Here is a 15,682-nt window from a genome sequence, read left to right as displayed (position 1 = left end):
AGGAGACACAGAACTCAACATAGTGGCTTCATGCCAGTCCAAAGGGGGAAAACAATCCTTTCCATACTTTCAAGAACTTTCTTAAACTTTCTTTAAAAGCTTTTTGCGTCCTTAAACTCTGTAGTGTAACAGATTACTTCATACAATTTAAGGGCCCCAAATAGCTCTCTCTGCATTGCAGTACTAGCAATGTGTAGAGCACATGCAATAAAGAATCTTGTACAAGATTACTGAACGCAGGAAACGTAGTGTTTCTACCTGCCATAGTGTTTTACAGTTACTCATGAGTACAAAATGCTTAAAACTATACCAAGGGCTCCCAGAAATATTCAACAAGTTTGTTTTCAACCTTTTAAATCATATTGACCATTGTGTAGAAGTCCTATGCCTCCAAATATAATTTTTTGAAAGATTTGACATCCAATTCAGTGTATGTACAGTATATGTGTTTGTGTATATACACACATGCACAAATCCAGATGAAATATTAAGTATTAAAATGAAATAATTTAAATAAATGAAGCATATTAGAGTTTGTGAACACTCCTGAATACTTTACAGGTATTAAACAAGTTTTAATACAGTCCTTTATTATTTTCCCTTTAAGAAAGAATTAGGTTTTAAAAGACTATTCCTTAGTTTTTATTAAAATATTGGGGAAATGAAGCTTCCCAGAATGATACAAAAGTAAGAAAAGTCAATAAATGAATGCAGAGAGAAAAAAAGCTTCTGCTTCTTGGTACTACAACAAGGTAGTTTAAGGTGAAGAACCAATGACACTTCAACTATTGGAGATCTTTTATAACTGAAATGTGATGTGTGAGCTTCTGGGTGAGGAATGGTGAGCTAAGACATCTCCCAATGAGCGAAGATGATGGCCGTGGTTAAGACTGAAGGACTGGTGAATAGACCAGTCCCACAGAACCTCTCCAGGTGAGGGGAGGATGAGAGATTGCCCACTTGTGCTCTGGATGGCTGCTCCTTACAAGGAGATCACAGGATAGCGGTTTTCCACAGGTTTGCATGCCAGGAGATGAAGGGAATCATCATGCTCTTAACCATAGTGGAGCCTTTTAAAGGACACTAAGCTCGCTAACTCACTTTCTAATCACTTTCAAAAATTACCTACAGTATTCAACTACTTTAAGGATATTAGAAATCTTTAAATTGACAAGTTTGAAAAGCTACCTGGTGAGTTTATCTTCATTCTTGAATAAAAGAAAAACCACCTATAAGCTTATGAACTTAAAGAATTAGAAGTAAATGTCAAAAAACCTAAATAAGAATCTGGTTCAAGAAAATTATAAACAAATTAAGGGACCTAACTTGAAATTATGGGATAGCAGGATGTTTGCTAGATTTTGGAAATATATAAATAATGTGGGAACCACATTGTTTAGTCTATCCTAAGTGAAAACAGAAATGTGAGACTTTATGATTTCAGAAAATGAACACTAGAGGAGACTAAAGATTCCAGGCAGAAACGGAAAAGGAGAAAAAAAGTGAAATGTTTGTCTCTTGTCTTTGGTCAGCATTGGAACTTGCCAAATGACAGAAAATGCTATGACATTTGAAATACTTCAGAGATTCTTAAAGAATGGGCTGTAAAATAGAAACTTCATTCTCAGCAAGGATGCATGTTTCTATGAATAGATTATGTCCAAAAGACATTGAAGAAGAAATTACTGATGTAAAAGAGAACATATTGGAAGATTTACAAGAGAAAGAGATGAAACAAATTTTGCCCGATACAGAAATATCAGAATGTAAAGAATGTACAGAAATTCTGGGGAAAAAAAATTGTGGACTACAACTAAAGTGGAAATACAAATAACAAGCCAAGAGATTGAGCTGGATAAGGACTTTTTACCGTACTTACAAAAGAAGCTGGTTAAAGCCTTGAAGAAATCTTTGAGATGGGAAAAAGAAAAATGGAAGAGAGATTAAATCCTATGACAGCATCTGAATGAACTAAAGATTAAAACTGTTAGAAACAAAATGAAGGAGTACAAAGTTGGTTTGTCTGATCAATCTTAAAATAAGACGTCTTTGTACAAATCTGGGATCCCTTTATGGACTTTTTGCTGACACTAGGACTGAAATGTTAATGATTTACGGATTTGTATATGGATAAGGGATAAGTTATGGGAAGAACAGATACTTACATGTAAAGTTATAGGGGGTGATGACTTATTAAGTTTGTACTTGTGATGAAGATTGGAAGCTACTTCTTTAATGCATATATATATATATATATACACACACATATACATATACATATACATACATACATAAACACAGTTTATGTGTGTGTGTGTCTGTGTGTGTCTATATCTTTTCTCTTATTTTCTTGTTTTCTGAGCACTTTTTATTCTCTTATTTACTTTCGCCTCTTTCTGTGTTTAGTTTGTATTATCTTTTACTATTGTTATTAAAACTTTCAATAAAAATTATTTAAAAAATTGAAATTTGATCTTCTTTCTTGAGTACTTTGGTAGAAAAATATACAGAACTATTGGATTCAATATAAAGAAAGAAATCCAACATTAAATACATACAGTCTTCTGAAAACCCTTTCAAGTATTATATATACATATACAAACATATATCTTAAATGTGGCATGTTTACAATTTCACTTTGCCTTGTTTATCTGTATTTTTTTCAGTTTGTTCTCAAACACCACAAAACAATAATAATGTTGTAGGCATCTGTAATGCCTAGCAGGAGGTCATAAGCAGTCAATAAAGGTCAGCCAGTCACTAATAATTGCAGACCCCAGAAGAAACAATGAAGTAAAGAGGCTCTGATCTCCTGCATTGCCAAAAAAAAAAAGCATTAAACAGCTGTACATATCATACAAGGATATGTCTGACTATAAGGTTATACTAATTTAACAGGAATGAAGTCCAACAAAGTTATTCTGTCCCCTTCTTCCTCCACTCTTGTTTTCCTGAAAAAGAGCAATTGCAAAAAACAACTTTCATTTAATATTCTTGCCAGTGGGAATGAAATAATAGGCAGCCATCTGTCATCCTTCAGACAGGATTAACACTGTTATGTTCTTTAAAATGAAGTATATTTGAATTCGATTCTAAAAAGAATATTTTTGGCTGACACTTCTTAAATGTTAAGGTTTCAAGAAATTATGGTAAATAAAAATATGCCGGGTTTATATTTCCTTGGATGACCACTATATTCACATGTGCAACTATTTGGTATATGCCTAAGGTCACAAGTTGAAACCTAGGACTTTATATGGAATGGATTATCTGTAACCACCATCACCTGATAAAAACACATTTTACAATTTGTCAAAAAACTCAAATCATGTTATCCTTTGGGACAGATTGTACAGGAGAATCAAGAATCAGTACTCAGGCTGTCCATGTCAGCCTGATGAACTCAGAGCCAATGCGAAGGGGGAGGATTATCCCCTTTATTGTTACTGTGATTACAGGTTTGGATAATGACCTGACTATATCCTTCTAATATGTTCCACACCTCTTCACTGTGGTGAATAGAGCAAGTCCTTTAGGTGTGCTGGAGGGACAAATGAGAGAAAAGACCATGGTTGCAGTGGCATCTCTGGGTAATGACATCCATCCCCCAGGAAACTTGCTGAGACTGTTGTTCACCTGCCCTCAGTGAATGATCAAACCCAAATAAAAGTTTTGTTCTGGCCAGAGAGGAAAGAAGAAATACAGATTCTTCTTCAAATAGAATATGGAATTCCATAAAATATTAATCCACTATTTGATCAGTATTTGTGGAAATAATAAAGTAATATTTACCTTGATCTTTCTCAGCTCCTTTAATCAGAATGGATTGTTTTAAAGCAAGAAAATTTACATAATTGCTTAAAATTATAAGAGTAAACCTAATTTAAATCACATTTACCACAGATAATCCTCCACCTTTTAAAAACAGTGGTACCAATCTGTTCACTAAAAGATTAATTGTAGGAAATTGTGCCTAGTACTAATTACTTGGGTTAAGAGCACTTAAAACCATAGTATATAATGTACTAACACAATGCTAATATAGTAATTTCATATACATACATATATATTTTCCATTACTTCTGTCATGAGTAAGGATGGCGAGCAGGGGGCTCCCATCCAGGCTGTAAAGCGCATGCGTAGCACTGAGGAATTAGATAGCCATTCCAAGAGACACCGATCGGGCCCACCTTAACCTTTGGGGTTTATATGTCTGGGTTTTTCCTACGCTTCTTCAGTTTGTTAGGATTTCTGTTATGTAGCAGTAATAAAACACTAGAGACCTGTTCCTTGTCTCAGAGTGGTTCCTGGCTGTTAGGACAACTTCCTTCTATCTTCCAACTGTTCTTAAAATCTTAATAAAGTTTTCTAATGGGGGATTGCATCATAAATTTTCTCTAAAATACTTTTTTTTTAGCACTGGGCACAAAAAATTTGTCTGTTCACTCTACTGATGCTATATCATCAACTAGACCTTCCAAAAAAATTTTCCTAAATCCTGCTATCTTGTCTCTCTGCCTCGTTTTATACAAACTCATGGCCACATAATTACAAAAAAAAGAATCTATCCTGTAGTTTTGCAAATATATCATCACATAAAAAATCCAAAACCCAAATTTTCAAGGAGAATGTAGCCATTTTCATGAGACAAAAAAGGTAAAATAGATGTTAATGTTTGATTGGTAGATATTTCAATGTATGTGTAAACATGAGAAACCATTAATTCACTTTTATAAGACTTTTTGGGCTAGAGACCAGAAGACTGAGAGTTCTAGACCTGCCTTAGGCATGAAAGCCAGCTGGATGATCTTGGGCCAGTCACACTCTCAGCCCAACTCACCTCACAGTGTTGTTGTTGGGGGCAAAATAGGAGGACGAAGGAGTGTTAGGTAAGTTCGCCACCTTGAGTTATTAAAGGCAGGATAGAACATAAATAAATATATAAAATATATCCTTTTACAAAATGAGATATTTCTTTTAAAAAATAGAACGTAAAACATGTATCTTTATCTGCAATACCACTGAATTAAAAGTCCTGTGGATTCTCCCGTTAAAAATGAATGTATAAATAACAAGAATGCAGGATCTTGACTGCAGTCTAGCAAAACACACAGGTTCAATATACATTCCATTATCACCATCATATTTTCTAAGAATTCTTGAACAGCAATCTCAACACATCCGGAGCACACCAGGCTGTGAAAATCTTGTTTCCAAAGCAATGTTACAGAAAACATTTATGTAAAATGTAATGGTCTAATCAGCCTATTTTAAAATATTCTTGAATTGACATTTGTACCCTATCCTTCAATGGAGAATAAATAAGCAAGGAAAAAAAGGCAACATATTAAATCTTCTAGCCTATTTTTGTTACACCCCTACCATTTTTTCAGCTTTATTTAAAATGATGACCTTACTGATATGACTCCTTCCCATTTCATACCTTACTAAATACGTTCGCCACATGCTTGATTCTATTTTGAATTAAAAGTTCACATCTATTTTAAATTTCAATATACCAATGCACAGAAATATGAGAATCTTCAAGATATTATTCAGGTTTTCTTTGTTTTTGGGAAGTCTGAGATGGCAAAAAAATAAATGGGACATGCAATTTTCAGATCATAGGAAAAGCACATGATATAAGTGACAACATAGAACACTTTACTGTTTGGAAAAATGGCAAATGTGCTCTGTGAAAATCAGTTTCTCAGACCTAATGCCTAAAACATCTTACCTCGAACAACCTCTTCCACAGATTCAGTAGTGGTAGTGGTAGTAGCAATGCTGGTTGTTCTTTCAGTGGCTTCTTGGTACTGATCTTCTGTGACTTCTTCAGCCTCATCACCATCTTCATCATCACCATCATCAGCATTTTCATCTTCTACATCTGTAGTATCCCCTTCTGCTAGCTGTTCTTCTGCTACTTTGTCATAACTGCAAGCAACAGATTTGGTCAAACTTTTGATATTGCTAATTAAATCACAGTGTTGAACAAACATGATCTTATTTAAACTGATCATCAAAGGAAGGCCTGAATGTTTTGTGGGTGTTTTTGAAAAGATAAAAGGAAATAGATTCAATTTGTTCCTGAATAAATAATGGTGATATAAATACGCGACAGTGTATGACATTTTGTTCAAAGTTTAGTTTCAATGACCTCTTGAATGTTTGGCAAGCATCAATATCTAAGAATATACAGTATTATTCTACTTTTATATTTTAAACTAACAATTATCTTACAAAGGATAAGGTTTTTATATAATTACTACAATGAGAGATAGCAGTCTACAGTATTTGGGGGGAAATTACATTTGAAATTTAAAGTGTACTTCACCTCCATAGCATCTATTATCACAATATGAGGTAAACCACCAATAGGTAGAATACTAATTAAGGGCAGCATGTGGTGTTATTCTTAGCACAGACACACACAAAAGTCATTTAACGTGTGCCCTTACAGGATATTTTTATATGACACACTCAGTATCACATTAGGAATTTCTGTGGTAAAATTAAGCTCATTCTGATGTGGGTATATTCACACTATACTAAGCACATGTTCATATACATAGCAACAAACTACCCAGACATAATGGAATTTACTTTCAGGTATGAATAATATTGAGTTGAAAAACATCTAATTTACACAGAAGTATTGTCGTCTCTCAGAAACATTTTAAAAAGCATTTCTTCTTCTAGATTTAATTCTGAATTTCTTAACAATAAATGTTATTCTTGGCACCACATTTTAAAAGAACTGTAAATCAATACAGAAATGTAGTCAGTTGGCATAATAAATAATTAAGAAACATATAGTCTTCCCTGTTGGAGGTACCCTATCTTTCCTGTAAAATCAGCATTTTCTATCAATTAGGAAATAAAACAAAACAAATTCATCTCATTTGAGGTACTACATTACTTTAACATTTTGAAAATCTTAATTGACAAGAAAAGTGTTTCCATTAGTTGTGTAAGAGACCACACATTGCACTGTCCACATCTTGGATCTGACCGCAATGCCCTGGCTTATCAGATACCATATGCTCCAAAATTCAGTCTCCAAGTCAGCATGCTTTACTGCAGGGATGAGTGAATTACAATTGTGTTGCACACGTAAACATCAAACAGATTTGTGCAGAAGTTCCTTACTAATTTTAGTGCTGCAATGTTAAGATTCTAACTTGACTTTTATATATTCCTCAGGATAGCAGATGAGAATATTTGGAGCTGCAGCTAAAGATTCAGAGGCTGAATAGAGAGCCTTCTGTACAAAAAGCTCTAACATATGGCCTTTCCTTACATTTTAGAGTATCTCCTTCTGCCCCTCTCCCCATCTTATATGGACAGAACAAGCAATGTCATGTTATCAAAAACAGAAACCAGGATTCAGAAGCCAGTCACATTTATAAATAAAAAAATCCACTTGAGCTATATATGTTATTACTATAGGAACAGATGCATGATTTTAAGTCCAATGGCTTGCTTGGGAAAAAAAAAAGAACTGTGGAAACGTATAAATGGATGTGAAACTATACAAGAAGTATTTCCAAGATCTTAAAAGTTATTTTTTAACATCCATCCCTCTATGATTCAATTCTTCAGGCTAATTATATCATACCATCCACTACATAGATATTTAAGTCTACTAAAGAATGTGGATTCATTGCCAGCTTATGTCCAGTTCCAAATTGTAGTACATTATCTTCCTGCTTAGTTGATTTTTTTTTGTATATAATTTTTATTAAGGATTTTGGTTACGATAGTAAAAGCTAATACAAATTAAACTTAAAGGAAAAAGAATAGTAAGAAAGAGTAAAAAGTGCAAGAAAAAAGGAAAAGAAAGAGAAAAGAAAGAATATGATAAAGGAAAAGAAAAAATATATATAAAGAAGTGATACCAATCGAAGCAAAAATTTGTAGCTTAGAGTTGAACTGTGGAGTCCTTCGTGCTCTCTGAGCCTTGTGTTTTCTTGCAGACGTTTCATTGCCAGACTAGGCAACATCTTCAGTGCAAAGAGGGAGTGGGCCTTGCTCTCAGTTTATATACTGTGGCTTGCCCTGCTTGTGTTGGTAGGGGTGTTGTTCTCTCCTTGGGAGTTCTTTGATTGGGCTGTTGTTTGCTGCTTGGTTGATTGCCTGAGTTACTAGTTCCTTGATTAGGGTGTATTGTGCTGTTTGATGGTTCATCTGGTGATAATCCTAGTGTTGATTTTTGCATATCTGGGTGTTGATTGCTGGCAAGGGAATGTACTGGTCTTTTGGCTTTTCTATTGTCTCTTTTGAATGGTATGTAAACGTTGTTTACCTCTATGTGTCTGTTGCATACAATGCATACAATGCAAAGACTGTAACAGCCACTATGTAGGACAGACAGGCAGAAGACTAGCAGAGCACACCCATGAACACCAACTAGCAGTCAGAAGACACAATGAAAACTCCTTAATCTCACTACACATGGACAGACTCAACCATAGTTTCAACTGGGAGCATCCTAAACCAAGACAAATCCAAAAACGCCAGAGAATTCCTGGAAGCCTGGCACTCAGACAAAGCAGCCATCAACAGACACAAAGAGGTAAACAAGATTTACATACCATTCAAAATTTCTGAAAGTGATTAGAAAAGTGAGGCTTGTCAACTTAGTGTCCTTTAAAAGTCTCTGCTGTGCTTGCAAGCAAGATGGCTAATCCCATTGTGTCCTGGTGCTCAAACCCACTGAAAACTGTACTGCAGTCTCCTCACAAGAAGCAGCCATCTGGAGCACATATGGGTAATCTCCTGTCCTCTCCTTATTCAGAGGTTCCAAAGAACTGGTCTACGCACCAGTTCTTCAGTCTTTGCAGCAGTTGCTGGGTCCACTTTCGCAGAAACGTCTTCAGTTTGCCATGCCTACCCCAGAAGTGTCTGCTTAATTTAACTTTTATGCATTTATATATTGTCATAATTCATAATTTTTATTAAGAATGTTGATTATAATAGTAAAATCTAATACAAATTAAACTTAAAGAAAAAAAACAATAGAGAGAAGTAAAAAGTGCAAGGAAAAGGAAGGGAGGGAGGGAATAGTAAGAAATACTAAAGAGAAAAGAAATATATAAAGAAGTGACTTCCAACCTTAATCACAACAAGTATAAACAAATTCAGTGACTCTTCACCCTCTAAGGTTACAAACATTCTTCTCTTCATCTTATATCCCATCTCTTATCAATAAACAAATTAATAAAATATCATATTTTCAGTCCTGATGCCAGCAGAAACTTCATAAAGAGTAATCAGAAGTAACAACATATCTTGTTTTAAGCTTGATCAAATAAACCAACTTTTACTTCTAATAATCTTAATCTTTAGTTCATTCAAATATTCTCGTAGGATTTGATTTCTCTTCATTTCTTCTTTGTTCCATTGCACAGACTTCTTCAAGGCTTTAACAAACCTCTTTTGTAAATCCACTACCACTGAACTAAAAGACCCCAATCGCAAAAAGCCTAATCTATGCATGTTATCCTTTCAGATTCTTGGCTATTGCAACTACTATCTTCATACCTTATATTAAGGATCTGAATTCGTGGACAAAGATATCAGATAATATCTTGCCAGATTTTACTAATCAGACTTAAAAGTGAATTTTTAGCAGCATAGGATTTTCAAATACTTTCAGGACAAGTAGTTGTGAATTGATTATCAGTTTTCATACTCATTATTGCAAGAGGAAGTTAAAAAAGAATGCAGCCAAATAATTTATGAAGAACAACCATAATGAAAACATTACAAATTAACATTTGCTGGGTTTTCCCTTCATCTCCCTCCCACACCAAATCCCATTTTAGTGCTTCTCACAATGCATAATTAAACATCTTGTGCCTTATAATCACAGTTGTTTCTCTCATCCACTTTTTTCATTTGCTTCTTTTTCCATCTCTCTCACTAATCCTCAGCTCCAAGGTAAAACAAGGCAACTTGTGGAACCGGTATTTTTTGCCTGCTAAGTAATGCACAAATAATACAATTTATGAACCCTGTTGCAGAATGTATTGATCTAGAATTGTAGAATATATTCTTCACATGCTTTTCCCCCCACCAACACAGGGTAAAAACTCAATTTCTTTTCTCTTTCTAAAATAATCAGGTTCTTCTGCTATATTTTTTGTGAGCAAGGAGGTTCTAGTCCAGTGTCATCATTTCAGGACAACTTCTCCCAGTACTGATTCTGCTTTATTACTAAACTGGAAGTGAAATAAAAGAGCCAAAAGAACAGAACTTCTAGCCACATGGAGACTACTAAATGCAGTATTGCTTCAGTTAGTACTTTCCATGCAGCCAATAATTCTACACATCCTCTTCTCTAATAATATCCTTCAAGGAAGCGATAATTCTGAGGACCTTAGAAGAAAATTAACATATAGCATGAAAGTGAGATTAATTTGGGGAAATATATTTGAGGCATACCACATAATTATTAATTCCTACAAACAGTTTTGAATTCAGTAAATAGTTGTTTATTCAGTAAATATATAGGGGAAATTCAACAAAACCATGCCAATTTGTTGGTTGGGGTTAAGTAGCCCTGGCACTCCTTACAGACCTTCTAGATATTTAAACCAAATCACTGTTTCTAAACCAAGGAGGACCCTAACCTTACCACAGTTCAACACACTTCCATAAGTGGTTTTAGAAGGAAGATATAAAGGGATTCCATTTAAATCCAGACTCTGCCCACGAAGTAAAGGAGAAACAGAAATCTCCAAACATGCCTTACTGTGCTCTCTATTTTATGCCAACTCTTGCCATGAGCCACTAATTCCAGATCTAATTAAATACCTTGGCCACTCTGATCAGTTCTATTTAAACCTCTTGCTCTCAGTTTCAAATGACTCTATTTCCTTAAGTGTGGCCAAATTCTGTCATGTAATTTATCAGATTTGACTGATAAATCTGTTACTAGCTAATCAATATCATTTTTGTATCCAAGAGTTTTATGAACTGGTCATTGGCCACAATGAAGATGGTGAGCCTACAATAGACATGATGTCAAAGATGTTCTCTGCTGAATTTTCCAGAATGTAATAATCTGGTATAGAATATAATCTTCCTTGCAAATGAAATACAGGATAAAATCTCCATTTCTTTTTTTCTTTTTAAAATAATCAGGTTCTTCTGCTATAGATTTAGTGAGCAAGGAGGTTCTAGTCCAGAACCTCCATCATCATTTCAGGATGCTAACTCTTCCCACAATTGATTCTTTTTTTAGTATTAAACTGGAAGTGGAAAAAAGGACCAAAAGGACAAATTTACAATACTTTGAACTGTACACTTGTACAGCACTTCTAGCCACATGAAAAGTACAAAAGTCAGTGTTACGTCATTTAGTACTTTTCATGCAACCAATGATTCTACACATCCTCTTTTGAATATCCTGCCAGGAAGTGAGAATTCTCAGAATTATAGGAATCAGACAAAACTAATGCAGTAGAAGTGATGTATCCCACCATCTGATTTCATAGTTACTCTGAATGCTTTCCCTCTGATAGTCCATAGGATGCCCTAGCACCTTCTGTTTACCCAGGGTTGCTTGCCATTAATTTGTGTTCACTCATAAGAAGGCAAAATATTTTTGTAAATATAATTGGGAGACATGCATCTGGCACATAACAACATATTACATTTTGTTGCTATATACAACAGTGATAGCAAAACTAGAGCATTGCAAACAAAATGAATTTCTCAGTATCACTGCTATTGACCTTAACAGCAAATTTCAGTAGCCATGAAATTACCAGCAGAAAGGAGTATTTTTTTTAATTATGGTTCTATATAAATATAATAAGTAAATGGCCAAACTTTAGGGGTTTGCCATTACTCTATTAATTGCTTATAAGCTAAACCCAGCAACAATATTCACATGTAGTCTTAACCAGCCTTCCCTAGTCTGGTGTCCCAATCTGGATAGCCATATGCGCTGAGACTGTGTCTTCCAGATTTCAGCTTTGCTTGATGGGAATGAATTTTGAAAGCATCATTTTGGATACGGCCATACTAAATTATGGTTTAGTCTATTTTGTTTACCTCCAGTATTTCTGAAAGACTGTGGCTTGAGAGGTAGTGTCATCGTACAGTGGTCCTTCCATTCTATATAATGTAATTTATATTTTAAACTAATTCATAAAAGCCCCATGATATATAGCATGGAGATTTAGCATTGGAATAATTAAAACATGAAAAAACTCCCACTAGTTGTGTCTGAAGTAGTTCTTAATGTCATTGTTTTTACTTTTAAAAAAATATATATATTAATATTGAGATACTCTTGAAGATTCTTATAAAAATCTCTTTACAGTACTGAACAATTACTTGTTTTCTCACTCTTCTCAAATAGAAATTTATCTTTGTAATAGTGGGTTAACAGTGTCATTATATGAAAAATGTTTCTCTTAAAAGGTATTTATAATGAAGCCTTGCTGACAATGAAATAAATACATTCCCATTTCTTACAAATTAAAAAAAAAGTTAATGTATTCTATATCTGAAATTTACACTCACTCACTCACTCACTCAACTCTCCATTAGCCAAGAGATAATGAAAAAGGCTTCCATTTTTCCCTGGGGTATTAGAGTTTATACCAGTCTGATCTGTCAGATAGACAGAAGAAAGCCTTGACCTCAATGGTGACCAATTCATAATAAACTAAATGAACTAATAATTCTAAAAAGTTAACATTTCTCCAAACCACAATTGGCAATGATGCTAACTGAAATTAGTTACTCCTCTGAAATATTCCTAGTCTGAAAATATGTTTCTTCTAAGAATGCAATTTTAAAAAATAGACAAAGATTTTTAAATGAAATCCAGACACACTGTATTAAATACTTTACTTACTGAACCTACTTTTCAGAGGACTGAAGTGCTCTGGAAAGCTCAGTGTCATCATTTTGAGGGCATTTTCATTTGGCGTCATCATATATGTACAGGCACAAACAATGCCAAACTTTATTTCGCTGGCACTGCTACATGTAGCTACTGGTAGCTACATGTGTAGGATCAGAATGCATGGGGAAGCTCCCAAAGCAGCTGAGCCAAGCTTTTGAAACTGTATGACATGGCAGCGCTTTGAGCTGTAAGTTCATGGGGTATTTCACAAAGTGCCTCATAAATAATTTTGCACAGCTCCAGTTCCCCCCTCCCCAAAAATTGTCTTTAATATTACAGGGTCACATTTCATTGTATATATGGTAATGGAGGCAAAATAATGTTTTTAATGTCTAATTTTCCTTTTATGGGGAAAAATGTAACATTTAACACAAAAACAAAACTTGAGCTCCTTAAAAAATGGATGGGTAAAAAAAAAGTGGCAAAGGACTGATTTTAATGTGTTATTTTATTTGAGAAAGAAACAACACATAGGCTCAAGCTAAATTTTAGACAGTCATCTGTTTATAATATGAGAGAGATTAGATTGGGAAGGTGACAGGGCATGTACCTAACATCTCCACAGGAACCCCAAACATGGGGGACTTTTTAAGCATTTTAGTCCAACATGCTAACAAAATTCTTACACCTTTGTATTAAATGTGCAAATTATCTCTAAAAACAGCAAGGAACATAGAAAACTTGAAGCAAGATTTGTATCTGCTCTTTCCTTGTTTGTTCCATGCATTGTAGGTACAGTAAATGCTTCATGATGCTGCTGTAAAGTTCTAACACATTTTTCCTACTAAAATCTTCAATAAACACAACCACCATCATATTCTTATATGCTACACAACACCAAAGAACAATACAACCAGATAAAGGCATCTCAATATGACAGATAGTTGGCAGTAGTGAATATTCAACCGAAGCTAGTAAGAAAGTAGCTAGAATCAATCATTCTACCTCCAAAGACATAATCACATAGAGAACAACTAACAGAGAAAAATATTACCCTGTAGCCTGTGGATAAACTGTCTTGAGCATTCACAAATGGTATATTATTTAAATTTGCTTGAAAAGTAGCCGATGATGCAACTCTTAAGCCTTATTCAATTGTCTCTCCCTATATACCCCAAGAGTGTGTGTAGAAGAAAGTAAGATGACATCTTATTTGCCAGCCCAGTAGGACTTTCGATGCTAAGGTTTTTCATAGGGGACAGTGCTAATCTTGTGTATATTTTCTACATTATTTAAAGCTTTGGAGATCATGCTTCTAAACCTCATAGGAAGTCTGCAGAAGAATTTCATCCATATAATTTATATTGCGCTAAAGAGTCATACAATGTGACTGAAGAACAAACCCAGAGAAAACACTCCCACTCATACCCATTATGGTTAGGTTAATGGGATGATAGGAAAGTGTCTGATTAGCAAATCCCATTGAATCTACTGGGATGTACGGTACTTTCAAATAAATATGCTCTTGACAAGACTGTTTATAATTGTTACAATATCATAATCTTCATTCATTAAAGACTTTAATTAGGAGATACATATCCCCTATTAGGTTTCTAACCTGCCCGCCCCCCATCCAATGATGGCATGAAGAGCAGTCTTACCTGCCATCTGCATAGTCTGCATCTGCACCTCCCCACCAAACGTCAGAATCATCTTCCTCAGCCTCAGCTGAATCGATATTGTCACTCTCATCTGCTACTGGGCAGCAAACAAACTCCACACCACGGAATTTGTCAATTCCACAGGGTAAGAGCATGCCATAGTCGTGTAGATTCATTCCCTTTTCACTGCAGGACTAAAAAGAAAGCCAAAAAGACACACAACATATGTAATCACCAAAACACAGCCTTTAAAAACTGGTACAGACTGGGTTGCTGAGTCAATTGGTGTTGTCTTAACACCAATTAAAACTCCATGCAGCCACAGAGTCCCTTGTAATATTTTCACAAGGTAGTAATTCAACGTGAGAAAGAGAAAATACTCTGTTATATGCATATGATCTTGCTGCAGCATGATGTATGAGCTGTGTTCAGAAATAATGTTAAGCAAGCTTATTCTCTCCAGGTGTTCCATTTTAACTGTTTCTATTTTATATTACCATCGTTTAACATTCTACTTGAACTTTTTACTATGGGTAACCTTTAACTACTCTTACTAAAAAGAAGCTAGCTTCACAAATTATGTGTTGATTCAGACAATTCTTACTGAAATCAATTGGATAAGTTAATTCCAATTGTTTTATAGACAATTAATGGGAAGTAACACCAAACTTGATCTGGATCCAATTCTTCAGTGTGAAGGTGACTTGGTTCCATAACCATATTAACATTAATCACTGTCATGAGCACTGATGGTCAGCAGGAGGGGGCCCCTATCCAGGGGGGAAAACGCATGCGTAGTATTGAGTAGTTGAGCAGTCATTCAAAGAGACAGAACAGACCCGCCTTGACTTTTGGGGTTTATCTGTCTGGGTTTTTCCCACGCTTCTTCAGTTTGTTAGGATTTTCTGTCTAATGTAGCAGTAATAAACACTAGAGACCTATTCCTCCTCTCAGCGTGATTCCTGGCTATTAGGACAATCACATTTTCTAAAAGTTTGGATTTCCTGATGGGGAAATGTTCCTCTACCTCAGCCTGGGAGAAACTAAGCTCATGTATGTAAGAGTAAACCATGGTTTCTAAACACATGCAAAACACATTATGTCCTGTAGAGGCTGCTGTAGCATTAAGCTTACTTTATCACTTTATTTAGGA

The 15,682-nt window shown here is 34.9% G+C and overlaps 1 protein-coding gene across 4 annotated transcripts in view; it reads right to left on the bottom strand.

Moving 5' to 3' along the window:
* The window catches only part of APP (amyloid beta precursor protein), a 125,906-nt gene that overhangs the window by 40,783 nt on the left and 69,441 nt on the right, over window positions 1-15,682 (bottom strand). For all 4 annotated transcript variants that reach the window (XM_063305461.1, XM_063305459.1, XM_063305460.1 and 1 more), the window contains exons 5-6: window positions 14,530-14,723; window positions 5,738-5,937 (exon numbers count right to left, since the gene is read on the bottom strand). In XM_063305461.1, the coding sequence (XP_063161531.1) occupies window positions 5,738-5,937; window positions 14,530-14,723 (394 nt within the window). The remainder of the gene's footprint in view (window positions 1-5,737; window positions 5,938-14,529; window positions 14,724-15,682) is intronic.

Source organism: Candoia aspera, chromosome 5 (genome assembly GCF_035149785.1).
Source record: "Candoia aspera isolate rCanAsp1 chromosome 5, rCanAsp1.hap2, whole genome shotgun sequence".
NCBI lineage: Eukaryota > Metazoa > Chordata > Lepidosauria > Squamata > Boidae > Candoia > Candoia aspera.
Note: the sequence above shows the minus strand (reverse complement) of the source record. Positions and strands in the feature narration are given on the sequence as shown.